This window comes from Puma concolor, chromosome B3 (genome assembly GCF_028749965.1).
Source record: "Puma concolor isolate L17-30 chromosome B3, mPumCon1.1.hap2, whole genome shotgun sequence".
NCBI classification, from domain to species: domain Eukaryota; kingdom Metazoa; phylum Chordata; class Mammalia; order Carnivora; family Felidae; genus Puma; species Puma concolor.
In genome coordinates this window covers 115,298,540-115,318,351 of record NC_141672.1, presented here as the reverse complement: position 1 = coordinate 115,318,351, position 19,812 = coordinate 115,298,540, and the positions used below count along the sequence as shown (strand labels likewise).

At 35.2% G+C, this 19,812-nt stretch overlaps 1 protein-coding gene across 14 annotated transcripts in view; it reads left to right on the top strand.

The window, feature by feature from the left end:
• Positions 1 to 19,812, top strand: part of MYO9A (myosin IXA) — a 291,871-nt gene that overhangs the window by 172,773 nt on the left and 99,286 nt on the right. For 9 of the 14 annotated variants that reach the window (XM_086711106.1, XM_086711104.1, XM_086711107.1 and 6 more), the window contains 9 exons: positions 167 to 289; positions 3,135 to 3,215; positions 4,969 to 5,079; positions 5,970 to 6,092; positions 7,884 to 8,033; positions 8,864 to 9,183; positions 9,776 to 11,377; positions 15,067 to 15,166; positions 15,669 to 15,884. In XM_086711106.1, the coding sequence (XP_086567232.1) occupies positions 167 to 289; positions 3,135 to 3,215; positions 4,969 to 5,079; positions 5,970 to 6,092; positions 7,884 to 8,033; positions 8,864 to 9,183; positions 9,776 to 11,377; positions 15,067 to 15,166; positions 15,669 to 15,884 (2,826 nt within the window). The remainder of the gene's footprint in view (positions 1 to 166; positions 290 to 3,134; positions 3,216 to 4,968; positions 5,080 to 5,969; positions 6,093 to 7,883; positions 8,034 to 8,863; positions 9,184 to 9,775; positions 11,378 to 15,066; positions 15,167 to 15,668; positions 15,885 to 19,812) is intronic. The other 5 variants (XM_086711115.1, XM_086711114.1, XM_086711113.1 and 2 more) reach the window with 2 other exon arrangements.

Below are 19,812 nucleotides of genomic sequence, written 5' to 3'. Positions count from 1 at the left end.
AGCTTCTGCGAGAAAGCAGGAGGGTGAGATGGATATTGAATATCAATTTCTAATATTCACCACAGTCATTATACATAGGTGATAATGAAAACTGGCTTAGAATTTTGGTTTCCCTGTTCTTTAATTAATTTATGTGAAGAATATGATTTTTCTTGCTTGTTTTCAGCACTTGCTAGAGGTAAATTCTTTAAAGCACCTGACAAGACTGACACTACAGGATCGCATTACCAAGTCTCTTCTTCATTTGCACAAGAAGAAAAAGCCTCCCAGCATCAGTGCCCAGTTTCAGGTTATTTCTTTTGTTATCTTTTTATAAAAAAAAGTTTTTAAAATCAGGAATCTGTTTCATTCAGATCAGCATTGAAAGGTCAAAATGATCTGCAAGGTACCTGAATGGAATATGATTCATATGACTTAAAAGCCATTTTATGGTGGTCATTTTGGAGAAAAGTTACAGTGGTGGAAAAAGTCAGCTGCCTTTCTTTTTCATTGTTGTATCTGTGGATAGTGGATATCCCAAAGAGTAATTCATTGCTTTCAATGTGAGGAGACAGGCGGCAGGAAATTGCTATTATAAACAAAATCTTCCTTTTACCCTATGGCCCAGATATAGTCACTGTTAACATAAGGTGTATGTTTTTTTTCCTATATGTATTTTTAAACTTCATGCTTCTGCTATCGATATTTAATTAAATGAGATTGTAGGTTTTTCTGGTTTTATTTTAACTTTGTGTACATAGATCCATTTCTTTTTGTTGTGACTGGGCATTTGTGAATAAATATCACAATAAATTAAATAACAGTTATATAGAATTGTCAAGCTGACTTTTATTCTTTGAACATATATCTGTGTCTTAAGTTTTTTACAGTACCTTCACATTGGTTTTATAATCAAAGGAAAATAAGTCTAAAATGGGCTATTTTTTTCAAAGATGGTTTGTTTATAGCAGCAGGAATCAGATCGGTGGTTTTCTGGGACTGTAAGCAGGAAGAGTTATTAATTGCATATGGGCAGGAGGGAACTTTCTAGGGTAATGGAAGATTTTTATATCTCATCTAATGTGATGTTTGCACAATTATGTAAACTTACTGAAAATCATTGATCTGTACACTTATAATGGGTACATTTTTATAGTATTTAATTTGTATTTCAATAAACTTAAAAACAAAACACTCTTAAGAGAATGAAAGTGCAAGGTACAGGGTGTGAAAATATACTAGCAATATATCTGAAAAGCACCTTATATATATAGAATAAACGAAGAACCACAAATCAATTTTTAAAAAGACTGACACCCTAATACAAATGGTACAAAGCCTTGTGCAGTCAAAACTGTCTGAAATCAAAAGATGTAATCCAGAAGGCCAGTGAGCCTATTAAATACTGGCCCAACATTATTATTCATCAGAGAAATGCAAATTAACTACACACTTGCCAGCATGGCTGAAATAAAAAAGACTGATTATACAAAGTGTTAGTGGGGATGTGGAGCAACCAGAAGAACTTTTATACACTTCTATTGAAATATAAACTGATGCAGGTATTTGGAAATAGCTAAAAGATATGTTGAAGAATGTCCACAGCAACTTTATTTATAACAGCCCAAACTGAAACAAATATCTACCTTAAATGGATTATTTAATTGTGGTATAGTCATATAATGAATCATTAGTATATAGCACTGAAAATGTACATAATATATGCAACAAATACAAGCTAGTACCTAGTATATATTTTTTTTTTATATGAACTCATATAGCAGACAAAACTAAGTTGCCATCTTAGAGATTAGGGTAATGGTTACCCTTGGTTCAGGTGTGGAGGTAGGTAATTTATGTACAGTGACCTTGCTAAAATCAATGGGATGGAATAGAAGGGCTTCTGAATTTGTGGTAATATTTTGTTTAATGATTTGGGCTTTGGTTGTAAGAATGTGTTCCCTTTGTGAAAATTCATCAGACTGTATGTATACTTATGATTTAAGCATTTTATGTATCTTGTACTACAATAGCATATACAAGAAAAAAGAACACTTAAAAGTAAAAAAGTTGTATGTTGCTTATATATGATGGTAATAATAAGAGTCTATATGGTTGTAAGGCTTTTAAGTTTTACTTGAAGTCATAAAATATTAACCCTAAGTAGACTATGACAAGTTAGGTTTGCATATTGTAATCCTTAGAGTAGCCACTGAAAAATACTACAAAGAAATATAACAGAGAAGCCAATAGATGGAATACTAAAAAACAAAATATGTTATCTGAGCATAAGATGGAATGAAACTAGAAATCAATAAAGGAAAGATAACAACCCCCAGCTATTTGGAAAATAAAAAGCAGACATCTAAATAATACATGAGTCAAAGAAGGAGGAAGATTTTAAAAATATTTTAAATGAAGTGAAAATATCAAAGTTTGTGCAGTGCAGCTAAAGCAGTGCTCCAGGGTTCATTGATAACATTAAATGCTTTTAATGAAATGAGAAAGGTCTCAAGTCAATAATGTAAACTACTACTTTAGGAACCTAGCCAAAGAAAAATATATTAAACCCAAAGCAAGCAGATGGAATGAAATGATAAAGATAAAAGAAGTCAATGAAATTGAAAACAGAAAAATAATAGAAAAAAATCAACGAAACCAAAAAGCTGGTTCTTTGAAAACATAAAAAAATTATAAACTTCTAGATAGACTAGTCAGGAAAAAAAAAGAGGTAAACTACAAATTATCATATTAAGAATGAAAGAGGGGATATCACTGACATGAACACTGAAAGTGGGAGAATATTAGCTAGTTGATACCCTACTGGATGATTTTCCAAGTTGTTCTAGGAATGCATGAGTTTGAATAAATTGCTTCATGAAATGTGAAGAAAAGTCTAGAATTAGGTTATTCTGTAATATATATGCAGTATTTACTATTGCCAAGTTATTAGCTTTAAGATTAAACTACCATCCTTAAATTACTAAATTACCCTTAATTAGTATGGAAATAAATTTGCTTTTCAGAAAGAAAGCTATTCCTGTGTATACCAATCGTTTCTGCATAGTTTGCCAACATTTTTTTTTGTACCTATAAATTATTTCCTGCCAGTTTGGAATGGGAGAAATTGCTAATTACATTGCTTTGTATTGCAGGCCTCATTAAGCAAACTGATGGAGACACTTGGTCAAGCAGAACCATATTTTGTGAAATGCATTCGCTCTAACGCTGAAAAGGTAAAAATGTCCTGTAAATGAGAGCTTCTAGCTCAGCTTACTTCAAATCAGGCTTTACATTTTTTTTTTTTTAAGGAGAGCAAGTGGTAGGGAAGAGCTATCTATAATCTTTTCAAGGAAAACCAGGTTCTGTATTTTCTGTGGATATCCTTTTATTTTCTGTATTTACTTGCCTATTCCGTGTTTACATGCACTTGATTCAGTGTTTCCTAGAATCTGAGAAGCAAATATGTTTTGAAATTCCATCATAAAAAAGAGTTTTATGCAACTTTTGTTACCCTGAGATTAATCTTTCTTGTTTGTATATAACCTGTCATTCTTAAAGAATTTGTTTAGAGCTTTTTGCCTCTGTAAAATAAGGAACGTACTGTGGACATTCTTGATTCCTTCTGCTTTCGATAATAGGTCTCCTAATTACAGCTTTGCAGAATATACCTAATAAATACAAACATTTGTCATATTCCTTTATGTTCATCATAGGAAAATATAGTTCCTAGGCTGAACAGCTAAAAATGTGTAGTTCTATAGTACTATAAATGTATAGTCCAGCTTTCTTAATTTTTAGGAAGCAGTCTTCAACTGCTGTTTACAAGCTTTGTGAACTTAACCATTTCTGTGACTTTTAAAAGTTTTCATCTTTGTAAGAATATACTATAATTATAGGACCATACTCATAGTGTTTTGGAACTAGTATACCTGAGTCACTACCTGCAAAGTACTTAAAATGTTACTGGCCCATACTAATTGTTCAGTAAATGTTAGCTGTTCTTTTATAGTAACAAAAAAGGACACCTTTTTATTTACAGTTAAATAGAACCTTTGAGTCCTTATTATTAATGAAGACCTTGTTATACAGAGAGTTCAATTAATGAAGTATTTCAGGGCACAGAATAAGTACTAAATAAACATTGACTATTATTAACATAAGTTGCATATTTGATTTTTTTTTCTTTGATAGCTGGTATGCCCCATTTCCCTGCAGGAAAATGTTTGGGATTGCCTTTGCAATTAAAAATAGTATTTAGAGAATAGGGAGATATATCAGAATATCCAAATATATCTTTTGAATATCAGAAAACATGCCTACTGAGATACCTACAAGTGACAGGGTGTTGTGACTGGTGATGAGTGACTGCCTCCCATTAGCTTCTTCCTTATCAATGCTTGTGCATTGAGGAGGTCAGTTCTCAGGGACTGTAGGAATTTTTTTTTTCATTGTATCCTACTGGTATTACTAGCAAAAAGTGTTTAGAGAAAAAACTGCTCTTAACCTTGTACTAGTCATTAAATGAAGAATCTGTCAGCTCTCCATTAACCAAGGCAACTGGTAGAGTGGAGTGGGTGGTTTCTGATTGAAATTATAGAGAGAAATCTTAATTAAAAACAAAAATACAGACACTCTTGACTACATATATGTAGATTAATCTTGTTACAGATTTTTATAGGGACTAGACTATGTCTGCTCCTCCTGTGGGTAACTGCATTCCTTTTTAGCTTTGAAGGTCCTCTCCCTCTACAACTAGAGAGAAGCTGGAAGCTTGGTTTCTCCTTTTTCCCTAGGGTCAGGCATTTAGAACTTTTCTGAAGCTACCAGCTGAGGAGGTAGATTTTCCTGTCACCTCTGTTGTGTCTTAACCTGACAATCTCCAATTTTTAGATACTCAAAAGTTGACTATACTTATGAGGAAAACATTAATCTGGAGATCTGTTCTTCCGGGTTAATCTGTTTTTTTTTCCATTTGCTTTGATTTAGCTGCCATTAAGGTTCAACGATGCTTTGGTACTTCGACAGCTTCGGTACACTGGGATGCTAGAGACAGTTCGAATTCGCCAATCTGGATACAGCTGCAAATATTCTTTCCAGGTTATGCTTTTATAGTGATATTTAAATTTATATACACATAATTAAGTGATTCCTGTGTCTTGGTTTTCATTTGGGGCTCACTTGTTTATTTCTCTTATTTCTTCCTTTCCATTCCATCTTTTGTATACAGAATTGAAGAGGGATAGAAAGTACTCACTTCCATTGAATGGCAGCAATCTTATTTATGTGTTGTAATCGAATCCAGTTCCTGGCTATTCTCATTTTATCTGAATGTTTACTAATACTAAGTTTACTTGTAACATAGTAGTTCCTCCTGCTGATTACTCCAGTGATGGAAATAGTTCAATCAGAGCTACCTGGTTCAAGAGAAGATTCTATTTTAGGTTTATGTAAAGTTTTCTCAGCAAGATTTTCTTTTATAGTAAGCTGCCAGCAAGGTTCACAGTTATTCTCATCAGCTGCTGCTGCTATGGGTATAGAAATTATGTTGAAGCTTTTCAGCAGCTGAAGAGATTCTTTGCTGTTTCTGGGCGGGAACGCTTTGTTCTCAGTTATACCCTGTAATAGCTGACACCTTTGCATGTTTTTTTGCTAAAAATTTCAATTATTATTAAATAACTTTTTCTTTGGTCTTTAACACAACTTTCTCAAAAGGGATAGTTTCTGCTTTTTTCTTCTTCCATTCCCTTTTGATAACAAAATATGTAGAACTCACTATCTTCTCTCCACCCCACCCCCATTTTACAAATTAACTGTTTTGTCGTTTTTTTAATTAAATACTTTCTTGGTTTCAGTCTGTTTAGAAGATGAGAAAAGGATCAATAAAAGGACAGCTAGCTAATTTAGACCCATGTTTACATTTTACACATAGTTTAGACATGTTTATAATTTTCTTGTGATTTTACAACATTTTTCTTTTCATTTTTCAGGATTTTGTGAGCCACTTCCATGTACTTCTTCCCCGAAATATTATTCCATCCAAATTTAACATTCAGGATTTCTTCAGGAAAATAAATCTTAATTCAGATAACTATCAAGTTGGAAAATCCATGGTAAATATAATATATACACTCCTTGTCAAATTTGAGTGAATTTTTATATTTAGATAATAATGGTGATCTTTGCCCCAGAGAACATTTCTGAAAAAGATACTGTACCACTTATCATAAGGAAATTGATTAGGCCAAGATTTTTACTTAATATAGTCAGTATTAACCAAAGAGCTTCTGGCCAGTGCTCTAGGTCTGCTTAAGGTTTTTATCTGCCTAAAAACAATGACTCCCTAGGTATTCTACTGTAATCTTTAACTCAACTTGCCCAAAGTGAGCTTATCCAAATTACCCTACTGTCTTTAATTTTCATCTATTCTTTTCTCTCTCATCCTTCTTCTAGGTTCTTAGGCTAAAAACTGTAATGCTATTTGGCCTGACCCTTTACCTTAATCCTTTTACAAAGTTCTGTGTCTTCTCACAAATGATTCTCACGTCATGCCCCTTTTCTTCATTCCTACTGCTGGCATTTTAGTCTGTTCCTTTGCTCTCAGTTATAGTTCTCTTACAGTTAATTCCTCATCCGATTTCAGTCTATTTGTCATTCCATTTAAGTCACTCTACCCATAGTATCAAAACCATCATCTTAATATACTTTTCTTTTATGTTGACTTTCTGCTCAATAATAATCACCTGATAACCTCCCGTTAAATTCAAACATCTTTCTCTTCTTCAAGAACCTCCATATTGTGACTTCATATCATTTAATATTTTCTTTATGAAGATTATTCGGTTGTCTCCTGTACATGCTGCCATGTACGTGTACATTTGTTATTATTTCCTGCTCCTTGTTTTGCTTAGGTAGAGCCCTCTGTCTTTTGCCTTACAGTTTACTGTTTTCCTATTTGTGTATCTAATATCTCTTCTTTTTTAAAATAGTGTTAAATTTTTGACAGAAGGGGGAGGTGATGGATATCAATTAGTTGGTGGTAATTACTTCATAATGTATACATACATCAAAATGTCACATTGTACACCTTAAAGATATATATAGGTTTTAATATCTACCTGCTTTTAAGGGTGAAGTGCAAATTCTGTTTTCAGAGGGACTATGTTTAAGTTATATTTGTTTCCTCCTAAACCCCTAAAGATTTATTAATGGCATGAAATAGTAAATAAATTGATTAATAGCTTTGGGTAGCAAGAAGCCTTTGATGCATACTGGGTTTCAAAAAGACTGTTATTATTGGTTTATTCATATTATGATCATCCCCCCACCCTAACATCCTTGAACAATATGACCTTTTACCAGTGGTACAAGTGGTTCATGATGGCAGCGAATCTCTAAAACTGGGAATTTTGTATTCGTGTTCACTGTTTCATTTCCCCTTCTATGTTCTAATGTCTCTTTCTATATTCTAATGGCTATTTTTTTAATTTGAGAATGACTTCTTTGGATATATTGATAGAAATATTTATCAGTACTGCTTTTCATTTCTTCCACTGTATTCTTCTCTAAAGAACCTTACCACAGAGGGGCGCCTGGGTGACTCAGTCGGTTAAGCGTCCGACTTCGGCTCAGGTCATGATCTCACGGTTCGTGAGTTCGAGCCCCGCGTCGGGCTCTGTGCTGACAGCTCAGAGCCTGGAGCCTGTTTCAGATTCTGTGTCTCCCACTCTCTCTCTGACCCTCCCCCGTTCATGCTCTGTCTCTCTCTGTCTCAAAAGTAAATAAACGTTAAAAAAAAAAAAATTAAAAAAAAAAAAAAGAAGCTTACCACAAAAAGATGATTCATGAAATAAATTTCTCATTTCTTCATAAGCTGTATTCCTCATCTTTCTTCTTTTTGGTAGGTGTTCCTAAAGGAGCAGGAACGACAGCACCTACAAGATCTGCTTCACCAAGAGGTGCTGCGCAGAATCATATTGTTGCAGCGATGGTTCAGGGTCCTGCTGTGTAGGCAGCATTTCCTCCACCTGAGACAGGCATGCATCATTATCCAGGTGGGAAGTAAAGGATTTCTTGCATGAGATTTGCTAGTTTATTTGGCTTTTATTTTAGTAACTAGAATTTTACTGTGAAACATTTGAATAAGAATATAAACTTCTTCATTGATGACAATGTGTCCTATTCATTTTTGAAATGTTCATAGCATCTAAAAGATTACCTGGCATATACTAATAGACCATTGATAAACATCGATGGAGTTGAAGTTAAATTAAATTGAATTTATAGCTGTAATGTCTTGTACACTATGGTTAGGGGCAAAGGAATTACGTGCCTTAATTTTTGTTGCCTTAGTTATTTTTATTTGATTGTTTCCTGAGTGACATTTGAGAGTTATATATACATTGCTCTTGCTCTGTACTCCTCTTGGATGATAGGTATCTTATTTCATATTTTATCTGTTTTATTTTTTCCTTCACTGATTTATATGATGACCGTTCTGTTCTCCTCCATAGGCCCTTTTCTTTTAATACAAGAAAATTTTTAGAATATTTATCTTTGAAACATGTGCATGTTGACCTTAAACCCATTAATATTGGCAAAACTATAGCCCGAGAAGATAATGTAATTTGTTAAAGCATCAAAAACTTTTAAATTATTTTAAGTTCTATAATTAACTTCATTGAGGTTATATTCTCTAAGAATTGTTTTAGCCAAGCATATCTGGAAAAGAAAGCTTTTTTTTTTTCACTTTAATCAGGTGCAATTTAGCTATTTAGCCATTTAATCTCTAATTACAACACAATAAACTTATTTTTTTTCTTTTTTCTGTGAAAATGTGGTATAAGATATGACAGCCATTTCTATTGTTTTGTCTTCCTCACAGCGATTCTGGAGGAATTATCTAAATCAGAAGCAAGCCAGAAATGTAGCTGTGCAGAAGGATGCTTTAGTCTTGGCTAGTGCAGCCACGCTTCTCCAGTCTTCCTGGCGTGCTCATGTGGAGAGGCAGCGGTATTTGGAGCTCCGGACTGCAGCCATCATCATCCAGCAGAGATGGAAGGAATGCTATAGGCAGAGGCACATGGCTGCTGTCTGTATTCAGGCAAGATGGAAAGGCTACAGGGAAAGTAAGAGGTATCAAGAACAAAGGAGCAAAATTATCCTTTTGCAATCAATATGTAGAGGATTCAGAGCAAGACAAAGGTAATCTGTATTGTTTTGATACTTACTCCTTTTCTCCTCAGCTATTTTGTTTATATCTTTGCTCTTAACACTTGCCTAACTTGTATTAGAATTGGTTATGTACAATTTCGTCTTCTCCACTAGGCTGTGATGTTCCTAGCCGTTTTAACCCAAGTTGTATGGTCTCTAAAAGAAGCTAAACAGATACTTATTGAATTAAATTGGATTGAAAACCTGCATGGTCTACAGTTACAACCACTAAGAATTGATTTTACATTAGGTTGAGTCTTTAAAATTTGGCAATATTCAGTTGTTTTTATCTTCAGAAACTTTAATTTCATTATTAACGTTTACCTTAAAATAAAGTTATTTTTAAAATGAGAGCTTTACTTCTGAGTTAATTTATGTTTTGACTAGGATGACCTATTAGGATTAATGTACTTAATAAAGTATCTCACTCATAGAAATAGAATTATGAAATGTGCATCCAAGTTAGTTTAAGAAGAAAATTTTGAAACTTTCAAATTATTTCTTAAATTCTCAGTAAAGTGTATTCTCTCCAGTAGTAACTAAAAAAATCTTTCTAACCCATTTTTTTTTTCCTGTTATATAGATTTAAAGTTTTAAAAGAACAAAGACTGAAAGAAACAAAACTAGAATTTGGATTGGCAGATCCTGAGCCATATGGAGCTCTGGAAATTCAGGGCTCAGACCCTTCAGAATGGGAGGATTGTTCCTTTGACAACAGAGTGAAAGCTATAGAGGAATGTAAATCTGTGATAGAGAGTAATCGAATTAGCCAGGAGAGTTCAATGGACTGCTTGAAAGAGTCCCCAAACAAGCAACAGGAGAGAGCCAGAAGCCAAAGTGGTGTGGACTTGCAGGAAGAAGTGATTGTAAGAGAGAGACCTAAGTCCTTAGAGGATCTCCACCAGAAAAAAGTAGGTCGGGCCAAAAGAGAAAGCCGGAGAATGAGAGAACTAGAGCAAGCTATATTCAGTTTAGAATTACTAAAAGTTCGTTCTCTTGGTGGCATGTCTCCTTCAGAGGAACGTAGATGGTCTACAGAACTGATGCCTGAAGGTCTTCAGTCTCTACAGGGTACACCTGACAGTGAAAGCTCTCAAGGAAGTTTGGAACATCTGAGCTGTGAGGAAAGCCAGAAGAGCAAACTTGAGTCCATAATATTAGATGAAGGAGACTTGCAGAGTCTGTCACCTAAAATATCTAGCAGTCCAAAATTTGATTCACAGGACAATGCCCTCAGTTCCTCAAGTGAGACTAACTATACCATGATTGAAAAGGGAACACCCTCTGACTCAGTGCATTTGAAGAATGGGACTGTGAAGGAAAAATTGGTTTGCAGTTCTGAATCTATTACCTGTAAGCCACAGCTGAGAGACCCCTTTATTTCAAATAGTCTGCCTACATTTTTTTATATTCCTCAACAAGATCCACTGAAAACAAGTTCCCAACTAGACACAGGTATCCAGAGAAACAAGCTATTAGAAAGTGAAGAAGCACTTTCAGCTCTTACTTTGGATATCAACAGGGAAGCCAGAAAGTACCACTCCTCCGGAGAAAATCAAGTTGTCATGTCTTTGAATACAGATTCTTCTAATACTGTGCTGAAGAAGTTAGAAAAGCTAAACACTGAGAAGGAAGAAAGGCAAAAGCATTTGCAGCAGCAGAATGAAAAAGAGATGATGGAACAGATTCGTCAGCAAACAGATATTTTAGAGAAGGAGCGTAAAGCCTTCAAGACCATTGAAAAGCCACGAACTGGGGAGTTGTTCCTGGCACCATCTTTCCATCCATCAAAACAAAGAGTAGAGAGGCCGTCCTCTCTCCTCATTCTGAATACTCCAAATAAGGAAGAACCCAATGTACTAGGGCCTCCATTAGTAACTGTAAAAGATGCAGTTCTTCCAAAAGACAGCGCTTCTGCTCACCTGTCCCAGAAGGACCGACCTGTCACCTTATTCTTTGAAAGAAAAGGAGGCCCATACCAATCTGCTACTACCAAGGAATTATCCAAAACAGACAGAATGTGTACCCAAATGAATGTAGCCTGTAAACTTTCTAATAATCGTGTTTCCAAAAGAGAGCATCATAGGCCAGCTCAGTCTTACATCCACAAATCTGATGGCCCTTCCAGAGATGGAACTACTAGGGTCATTTTCTTCACACCAAAGGACAATATGAGTATTTCCCTGTAAGTGAAATGATATTTATTTTCTGTGTAAATGGGAAACTTTTTGGAGAATTTTGCTAAGTTGCTTTAATCTACCTCAACTATTTGTATGGGTGCTGCTGAAATGAGCCATTTTCTCTGTGTAAAAAAATTCCCTTAATGTTGACTCTAGCAGGGTTCCTGAAATTGGATATAATTATACCATAGGAATCTTTGACTAAGCATAGATGGAGTTTTTTGGTTTCTCCTCATTAAGTGAGAAAGCATTTGTGAAGGTCAATACAGTGCCTATAAACATAGTAGGCTAGGCATTCGGCAAATCCTGGTTGTCTTAGATTTTTCATGTGAGGCAAGTCCAGGTTTTTATTGTCACACTTTAAAGTTAATGTACTTTGTCCCAGCTCTTGGCCTATTGGGTCTTCACTGAGTACTTTATACATTTTGGTGTGTAGTAAAAAACACAAAAAGAATAAAATTTACCATCTTAACCATTCTTAATTACATACGACAGTAGTGTTAACTATACGCACATTGTTGTACAGTGGATCTTTAGAACTTTTTCATCTTGCAAAAGAAACTCTATTACCTATCAAACAGCAACCAGCCCTTTCCCCTTACTCCAAGCCCCTGGTAACCACCATTTTTCTTTTTTCTTTTCTTTTCTTTTCTTTTTCTTTTTCTTTTTCTTTTCTTTTCTTTTTTATTTTGAGAGAGTGTGCATGTGTACTTGAAAGCAGGGGAGAGGGGCAGGAGGAGAGAGAGAGAGAGAGAGAGAGAGAGATAATCTCAAGCAGTCTCCTTGTTCAGCACTGAGCCCAATGTGGCTCAATCCCACAACTCTTGGATCATGACTTGGGCTGAAACCAAGAGTTGGATACTCAACTGGCTAAGTCACCCAGGCGTCCCTCCTTGTGACCACCATTCTGCTTTGTTTCTAAGAGTTTGACTACTTAAGTGGATGCCTCATATGAGTGGAAGTTCTTTATACTTTTAAGTTTTCTTAACTTGTGGTCATCATGAGAAAAGCACTTTTTAAGTGGAACATAAAAACAAAAATGATAAAATTTAAGAAATTTTATTAAGTCTTTGTTGTATAGTGGATTCTTTCAGTTCTCCTGGGACAATGTCAGTGTTTTGTTTTTAAATATTTTTTGAGAGAGAGAGAGAGCGAGCGCACAAAGTGGGGGGGGGGCAGAGAGGGAGAGAGAGAATCTCAAGCAAGTTCCACACTCTGGGTAAATGTGGAGCCCAACATGGGGCTCGATATCACAACCATGAGATCGTGACCTGAGCCAAAATCAAGAGTCAGATGCTCAACCAACTGAGCCACCACGGTGCCACAAGAACGTCAGTGTTTAAATGAAAGGAGGGTATATATCTTAGAGCTAAAAAAAAAATTGAATTTCACATTAACTATGAAAATAACCTTTTCTCTCTTTTCATAGCTTGAGCTTTTAAATATTTTTGTCTTTAAAATTACATACAGATTTTATAGAAACTCTTTGTAAATACGAGCAAAAAATCATTGGTATTTTTTTTTCCATTAGGGGTTTCTGTATGGTATTATGAAACGCAGTTGGACTAAATGACAGCTTGAGATCCTATACCTGCCCATTAACCTAGAGATTGCCCAAAAGTTCAAAGACTTTGTATAAGCATATATAAGCCCATCAGAGTGTTAAAAACATTATTTCCTGTCATTCTGATTAAGTTTAGTGATGGGAGGTGTGTGTGTTGTATGTTTGTGTAGTTGTTGGATCCATGAATCAGTTCTGTGAAAGGCTTACTTATAGATTGCAAAAACATTAATCATTCTTGTGAATCCTTGTAAATTACTTTTGTCATTTTCCAAGGTAAACAATCTTAAGGGTACTTGATCTAGTTTGTTTTGCCTCATTAAGATCTATTTATCTTCAAAATGAATGATTATGTGTTAGGTTGTTTCTGTGAAAGCTTAAATAAAATTCATACTTTAAGTCTTCTTTTATTGTATAAGTAATACTATAAACCTTAGCATTTTATAGAATTGCAGATGCTGGTAATTCTAAACTATTTTGTCCAGTTGCCACACTATTATAGATGAGCTCACTAGGCCTATAGAGATGAAATGACTTGTTCAAAATCACATACTGAGAGAAATAGCTGGGAATGGAACTTGAGTTTCATGATTAGAAATCACCATTGGATTTCATGATTAGGAAGTAATTTTAGATTAGTGTTCTTTCTATAGAAAAGAAATGCACTTTCTATAGATAAAGTGCATTGTGGCCTTCATCTGGTTAATGAAAGAGAACAAAAAAGAAATCATGGAGAAATATAAAGAAAATGCTGTGAGTTTAAAAGTTGGCTAGGGTGTTCAGATGCTATCAAACATTGTTTCCTTGTTTTGAGAATAAATCAAAGGCCAATAGGCTTAACTGTGGCAAGACAGATTTTGATGAAAGGGAATCTTTTTGGATAGCCTAGGATTGCTAGGTTTGATCGTGCGTTGGTCAAAAAGGGAGATACCTGAGACGCCTTTAGCTAGGAAAGGTTGCCATCTATTTTGGTTTGTTTAGGGATTTATGCATAGGGTAAAGGACAGTATAACTTCTATGGCCCCTTGGACTTCACTTATAAAAATTAAATGGAAGATTTTGCATGAGAGCAGTTAGTCTGCCAACTTGTATTATAAGTTAGTATGTACTTTAAACCCACCACTATGTTAGAAGGTAAAGTATGATTCTCAGTGAGCTTATAGTTCTAAGGAGAGGATAATGGTATGTTGATAAAGTTTAAGATTCATGGTTCTGAGTTAAGGTAGGTAACAGAATTTAATGATAAAGTAGTCACATCATGTGGTTATTCAAGCAAAATTAAATTTTCATAAACTAACACTGTGCAATCTGTATGGCATACCTCTTTTAACTTAATAACAATTTCTTATCCTTCTAGTGTTGACTTTGTTCTGTATAATAGTTAAAAATTTTTTTAACGTTTATTTATTTTTGAGAGACAGAGTGTGAGTGAGAGAGGGGGAGAGACAGCGAGGGAGACACAGAATCCAAAGTAGGCTCCAGGCTCTGAGCTGACAGCACAGAGCCTCATGCGGGGCTTGAACTTATGAACCATGAGGTCATGACCTGAGCCGAAGTTGGATGCTTAACTGACTGAGCCACCCAGGCACCCCACTGTTCTGTATAACAGTTTTAAAACTAAGATAGTAGATGAAAGCTACAGAGGGATTTCAGAAAGGAAATTTGCTAACCAGGAGGAACCATCTCAGTATAAAACAAAGTAATGGGATCTTCATCACTTAGTAGCTACTTATCAGGTATTTTATAATGATTAGAATAAAAGGTCCCTTCTAAGACTGATTTTAAAGATTTGGGGACGTAGTATTTTCCCTTATCAAATCCATCTGTTTTCTTGAGCTAATTCTGCGGCTACTATTCTTAAACATATATCATAGTAGAATATACCCAGTGAGTATCAGGGACAGGCTTCTAATTCAGTCACATATGTTAATTCTTGATAATGCTATTAATTAGGATAGGCAGAAAAACATTGATACGTTGTTTTAGGAATTGGATAAGATCTGGAAATATTTATGTGATTTTCTAGAATTCTTTGACTTGGCTTGTTAGGCTATATTTCATGTTGTACTTTAAGACTGTTGCCATGGAATGTCTGCTCGGAATTGAAATGTAATCCTGTTGTTTTATCTTAAGTGTCAACAAGGAAGCCTTAAACAGTGGAAATCCTCTACTCCATAAACAAGATGAGCCAAATTGGAAACCTGTGAAATTAACTGGGCTGGGCCAAGGAGAGGTAAGTATTGAACTTTATCTCTCTTATGCAAAATAGATGCACCTATTTTGGAAATTATTATTCTTATAAGTAGAGCACCTCATTTATGCATTTACTCCCAAGTGTTTATGGGAAAGAAGCAATGAGTTAAGTCTGTTATACTTAAGGAAGTGTACTTTAGGGAGGGAACGGTGACTAAAATCCCAGATTATGTTTACAAAAAAGATGTTGCTTAAAGAAAGAAGGCAATTTATGCAAGTGGCTTTGGTGACATATTATGGCGGTGAAAGATGTCTTCCTTGGCTATGGAGAACAGTGTAGATTTAGCTTCCATTTGTGTTTTGTCCAGAGTAATGTATATGGATTGCTTTTGGTTATCTCTGTCACTTCTAGAAGAGGATACAGTGGGGTGGAGGGATGTTTCAAGAAATTCATGAGCTCTCAGATGTCTTTCATTGGCATCGTCTCCAAAAAAAACCAAAACAAAACATTGTTGTGTTATTTGTTTTATCATTTGGTCAAGCAGGTTGCCAGACCGGCCCATAAAAAGAAAGCTCGAATGGCGCGGACGCGCTCCGATTTCTTGACTAGAGGTACTTTTGCCGATGGGGAGGGGGATACAGAGGAAGATGATTACGATGACATTATTGAGCCCCTTCTCTCCCTTGATCAAGCGTCTCACTCTGAGCTAGGGCCTGCACCCAGCCTGGGTCAGGCCTCTCACAGTGACTCCGAAATGGTAATTTTACAGCAATATAAGAAATATAGGGAACAAGCAAATCTGATGGGAATAGTGAGTAGTTTTTGCTAATCTAAAGCTAACCTTTGCGGCTTCTTCCTTGTATAGTGGTTTGTACACGGGAAACCTCAGTGAACACAGCAATAAAACTAAACCTTAACTTAATAGGACCAGATAAAGGGCACTTTAACAGCATATATCAAATCATAAATTAGGGGAAATTAGGGTTATTTAATTTAGCACTAATGTAGAGTTTTTCTATTATATCTTAAAAGGTCAAGATCAGGGGCCGCCAAATTGTTTTCTGTAAAGGGCCAGATAGTAAATATTTAGATGTTGTTGGTCAGCTCTGCTGTTGTAAAGTGAAAATAGCCATAGTAATAACTAAACAAATAGGACTGTGTTCTGGTAAAACTGATTACAAAAACAGTGGGCTGTATTTGACTTGCTGGCCGTAGGTTGCTGATTGATCCTTGTGTCTAGTGAATAGGGTATGTGGTTAAATAATCCAGTTGCTTTTAACTGAAATGGTACTCTCCTTTTTTTGTTTTTGGCCTTTAAGCTTGCTTCCCCTCCACCATTATTTAGTAATAGAAAATAAACATGATTTTTTTTAAGTTTGTTTATTTTGAGACAGAGAGAGAGAGCACACACAAGCAGGAGAAGGTCAGAGAGAAGGAGAGACAGAATCTCAAGCAGGCTTCTCACCATCAGCACAGAGCCCAATGCAGGGCTTGAACCCACGAACCGTGAGATCACAACCTGAGCCGAAACTGAGTTGGACACTTAACTGACTGTGCCAGCCAGGCATCCCTAAACATTAATTTTTTAAAAATGTAATGAACAGTGCCAAAAATGTTTTCTTGGACCAACCTAGCCAGGCAGAAGTCTGTATGTAATGTGAATTTGAATTAATCACAAATTATAACATTGGAGTTATGTTTGAATAAAGCTACACTTAGTCAAAATATTTGACCAGGAGTATAACTTTATCATCATATTTCATCCAAAATTAGGTATATATAGTTTGACAAGTATGAATGTATTTATGGATATAAAGTATTTGATTTTGGAATTGTCCTGGAAAATATACTATATAAACAGTCTGTTATGTCTAATATGTACTAAAACATTATCACTTATCAAGTGGAGTGATATATATGGTTTATTTCCATGCATATCCTTAATTAAGTTGGGTTTCTAATGTTATTCTTTAGTATATATTCATTATGGGAGAAAAATTTTAGGTTGGTCTTTTGACATATTAAATATTTCATTTTTGAACTGTTGTAAGCTGTTTGTGCCAAAGAATTAAATCTTCTGCTAATTTCTAGAATACTCTCCTTGTCTTTATCTTCCGTTAGATAGATCCCATTTTTAAATGATAATATTGATAATCTAAGAAGAAAAAATAAAAATATGTATTTTTACATATGTACATATGTACATATGTATGTACATACATACATACTGTATGACTAGGTCTCTAATTAGACAAATGAGTCTTTACCCTGAGCTAAACCTTAGGGCTATAAAAGTTAGAAACAATCTGTGTATCTATTATATATAACTAGAGCCAAAGCCCTCTCTTCAGTGTAAGGTAAAGTAACTCCATTTTGGAGGTGCCCTGTTTTTGAGTTATAAATAATGAAACTTACTCTACCATATGATTAGTGGTTAAAGATGAAATTATGTTACAGAGCAACTAATTTTACTAAAAAAAATTCTTTTTTTTTTTTTTTTTAGTGTAAATAGGGAGCATACTTAAATTATTCTCTAAAGTGTACATAGATTTTTCATTTGTGGAAGAACTTAGCATTGTAATTGCTGTTTTGTTCCTGAGAGTTTGCTTTGTTACAAACCTTAGTCCTTTTGGTGGTAGAATTCTTCCTCACTGAAAACTCTTACTGAGATAAGCTGGAGGTTGGGCTTTCTGCTTGGAGCATTTGGCCCCATTAAGGGTTCTAGCTGGTAGCCTCTGCCTATGATTCTGTTCACCTGCTTTTGATGGTCACTGCATGCCAGTAGTTGTAGAGCACTCTGTATCCCTGCACAGTGTATATAGCCCCCTTTCCAGCTTTCTCACTGTCCTTCTGTTTCATCACTAGCTATTTTAGGAACAGGTGGTGGTGTTTGTTTCTGTGGACACTTGCATGAAGCAGCTTTGCTTTCTAGAATATGCTGATAGATAGTATTGGGGTTGGGGGTGGAAAGGGTAGAGACAGTTTAAAATGTGTTTCTGTTTGTTTATCTTGAAAATATGCCGTGTTCTAATGTTATCTGATATGAAGATGAAGACTAATTGTTTGTAAATGGGAATTCTCAAAAATTCAGGTATCTCCAGGATTTTAAATAGGCTTGATTTTCTAGACACGTGGATTTTTAAAAACTGGATTTTTTTTTTTTTCCTGGACAAAGTGATCCTGTCACTTGCGACATTCTCTAAAAAGAGTGTCATTCAATCTTGGAAGAAGCCGTCTTACCTTTCCACTTGCAAAATAACTGATCCAATGGGATAAAGACAGTTATAAATGAATTACCTGAAGAGGATTTGATAAGCACTACCTCCTGAATTCATCAGTGGTTAATTAAATTAACATTAATTAATTGTTACCTGCTAGGAGGAGTGGAAAGAGTAGCAGTTTCCTTTTTTTTTTTTTAAACTTTCTGCCTTTAATTCTGCCATTTGAATAACTATTTACTCTCTGTATGCTGCTCTCACTCAGTTCTTCTATCCGTTGTGTTGGCTTTTACCCAAGAAGAATATGTTCTGTCACATAATATTTAAAAAAAAGTTTATTTAATGTTTTTATTTATTTTTGAGAGAGAGAGAGAGAGCGCACAAGTGGGGTAGGGGTAGAGAGCGAGGGAGACACAGAATCAGAAGCAGGCGCCAGGCTCTGAGCTGTCAGCACAGAGCCTGATGTGGAGCTCAAACTTGTGAACCGTGAGATCATGCCCTGAGCTGAAGTCGGACACTTAACTGACTGAGCCACCCTGGTGCCCCTGTCACGTAGTATTTTTAAAACCAATTTTTATATAGTTTTTAGTTTCTCAATATTCTAGGCGGTAAGTGAGTTAGTCACATCATTTCTATTCCTTATTAGTAGGATTGGTATAGGTAACGTTATAGTTTCCTCTGTCATTCCCTAGATGGAAAATAATCATCTCTGTGGGCATGATTCCTAAATAGCTCTCCAAAATTTGTCTTCTTTATCTCCAGTATGATAAATTTCTCATTTTACCCCAAACCTGCTGTCACTTCCTGTTTCTGTTTGTTATTCTCTGAGATATTCACTAGTCCTTGTCTTTGTTGAATTTTCCTTCTCACCACCACTCTCTCCACAAAAAATTGCCAGAAAAACCTGTAGATAGAGCAATGCTAAGGTTTTTAGCTTATTTTACAGTAAAGGAAAATCTACCTTGGCTAGGCCTCAGAAAGGGGAAGCCAGGAGAGGATGTTTATAGAATTTTAGAACCTAGGCTGGTGATTTTGAGATGGGTCTTGCAAATTAGAAATCTGGTTGATATTGAACAGTTCATGACATGAAAGGTTTGGATTGGCAGTCCCAGCACAGCAGCCATACTGTTAAATATACTTAGTATTTGTACATGTATTTCCCCTCCCAGAAGTTAGGGATGGTTCATAGCATCGCAACTCTCTGCTCTTTAAAGATTTGGTAGAATTTCCCTATGAAACCATCTTGGATTGGTACATTTTTATGGTGTAATTCGTTACTTCCTATATTTCTTCTAGAGAAATTAGTCTTACAAACTTTCTATCTAAAGGGGTCAATTTTGGTAAATAATTTCTCTTATGAAATTATTCATTTCATCTAATGATTCAGATTTATTTGCATAGAGGTCTGGAAATAATCTCATGATTTTTAAAAATTTTGTTTCAATGGTTATTTCCCTTTTGTCATTT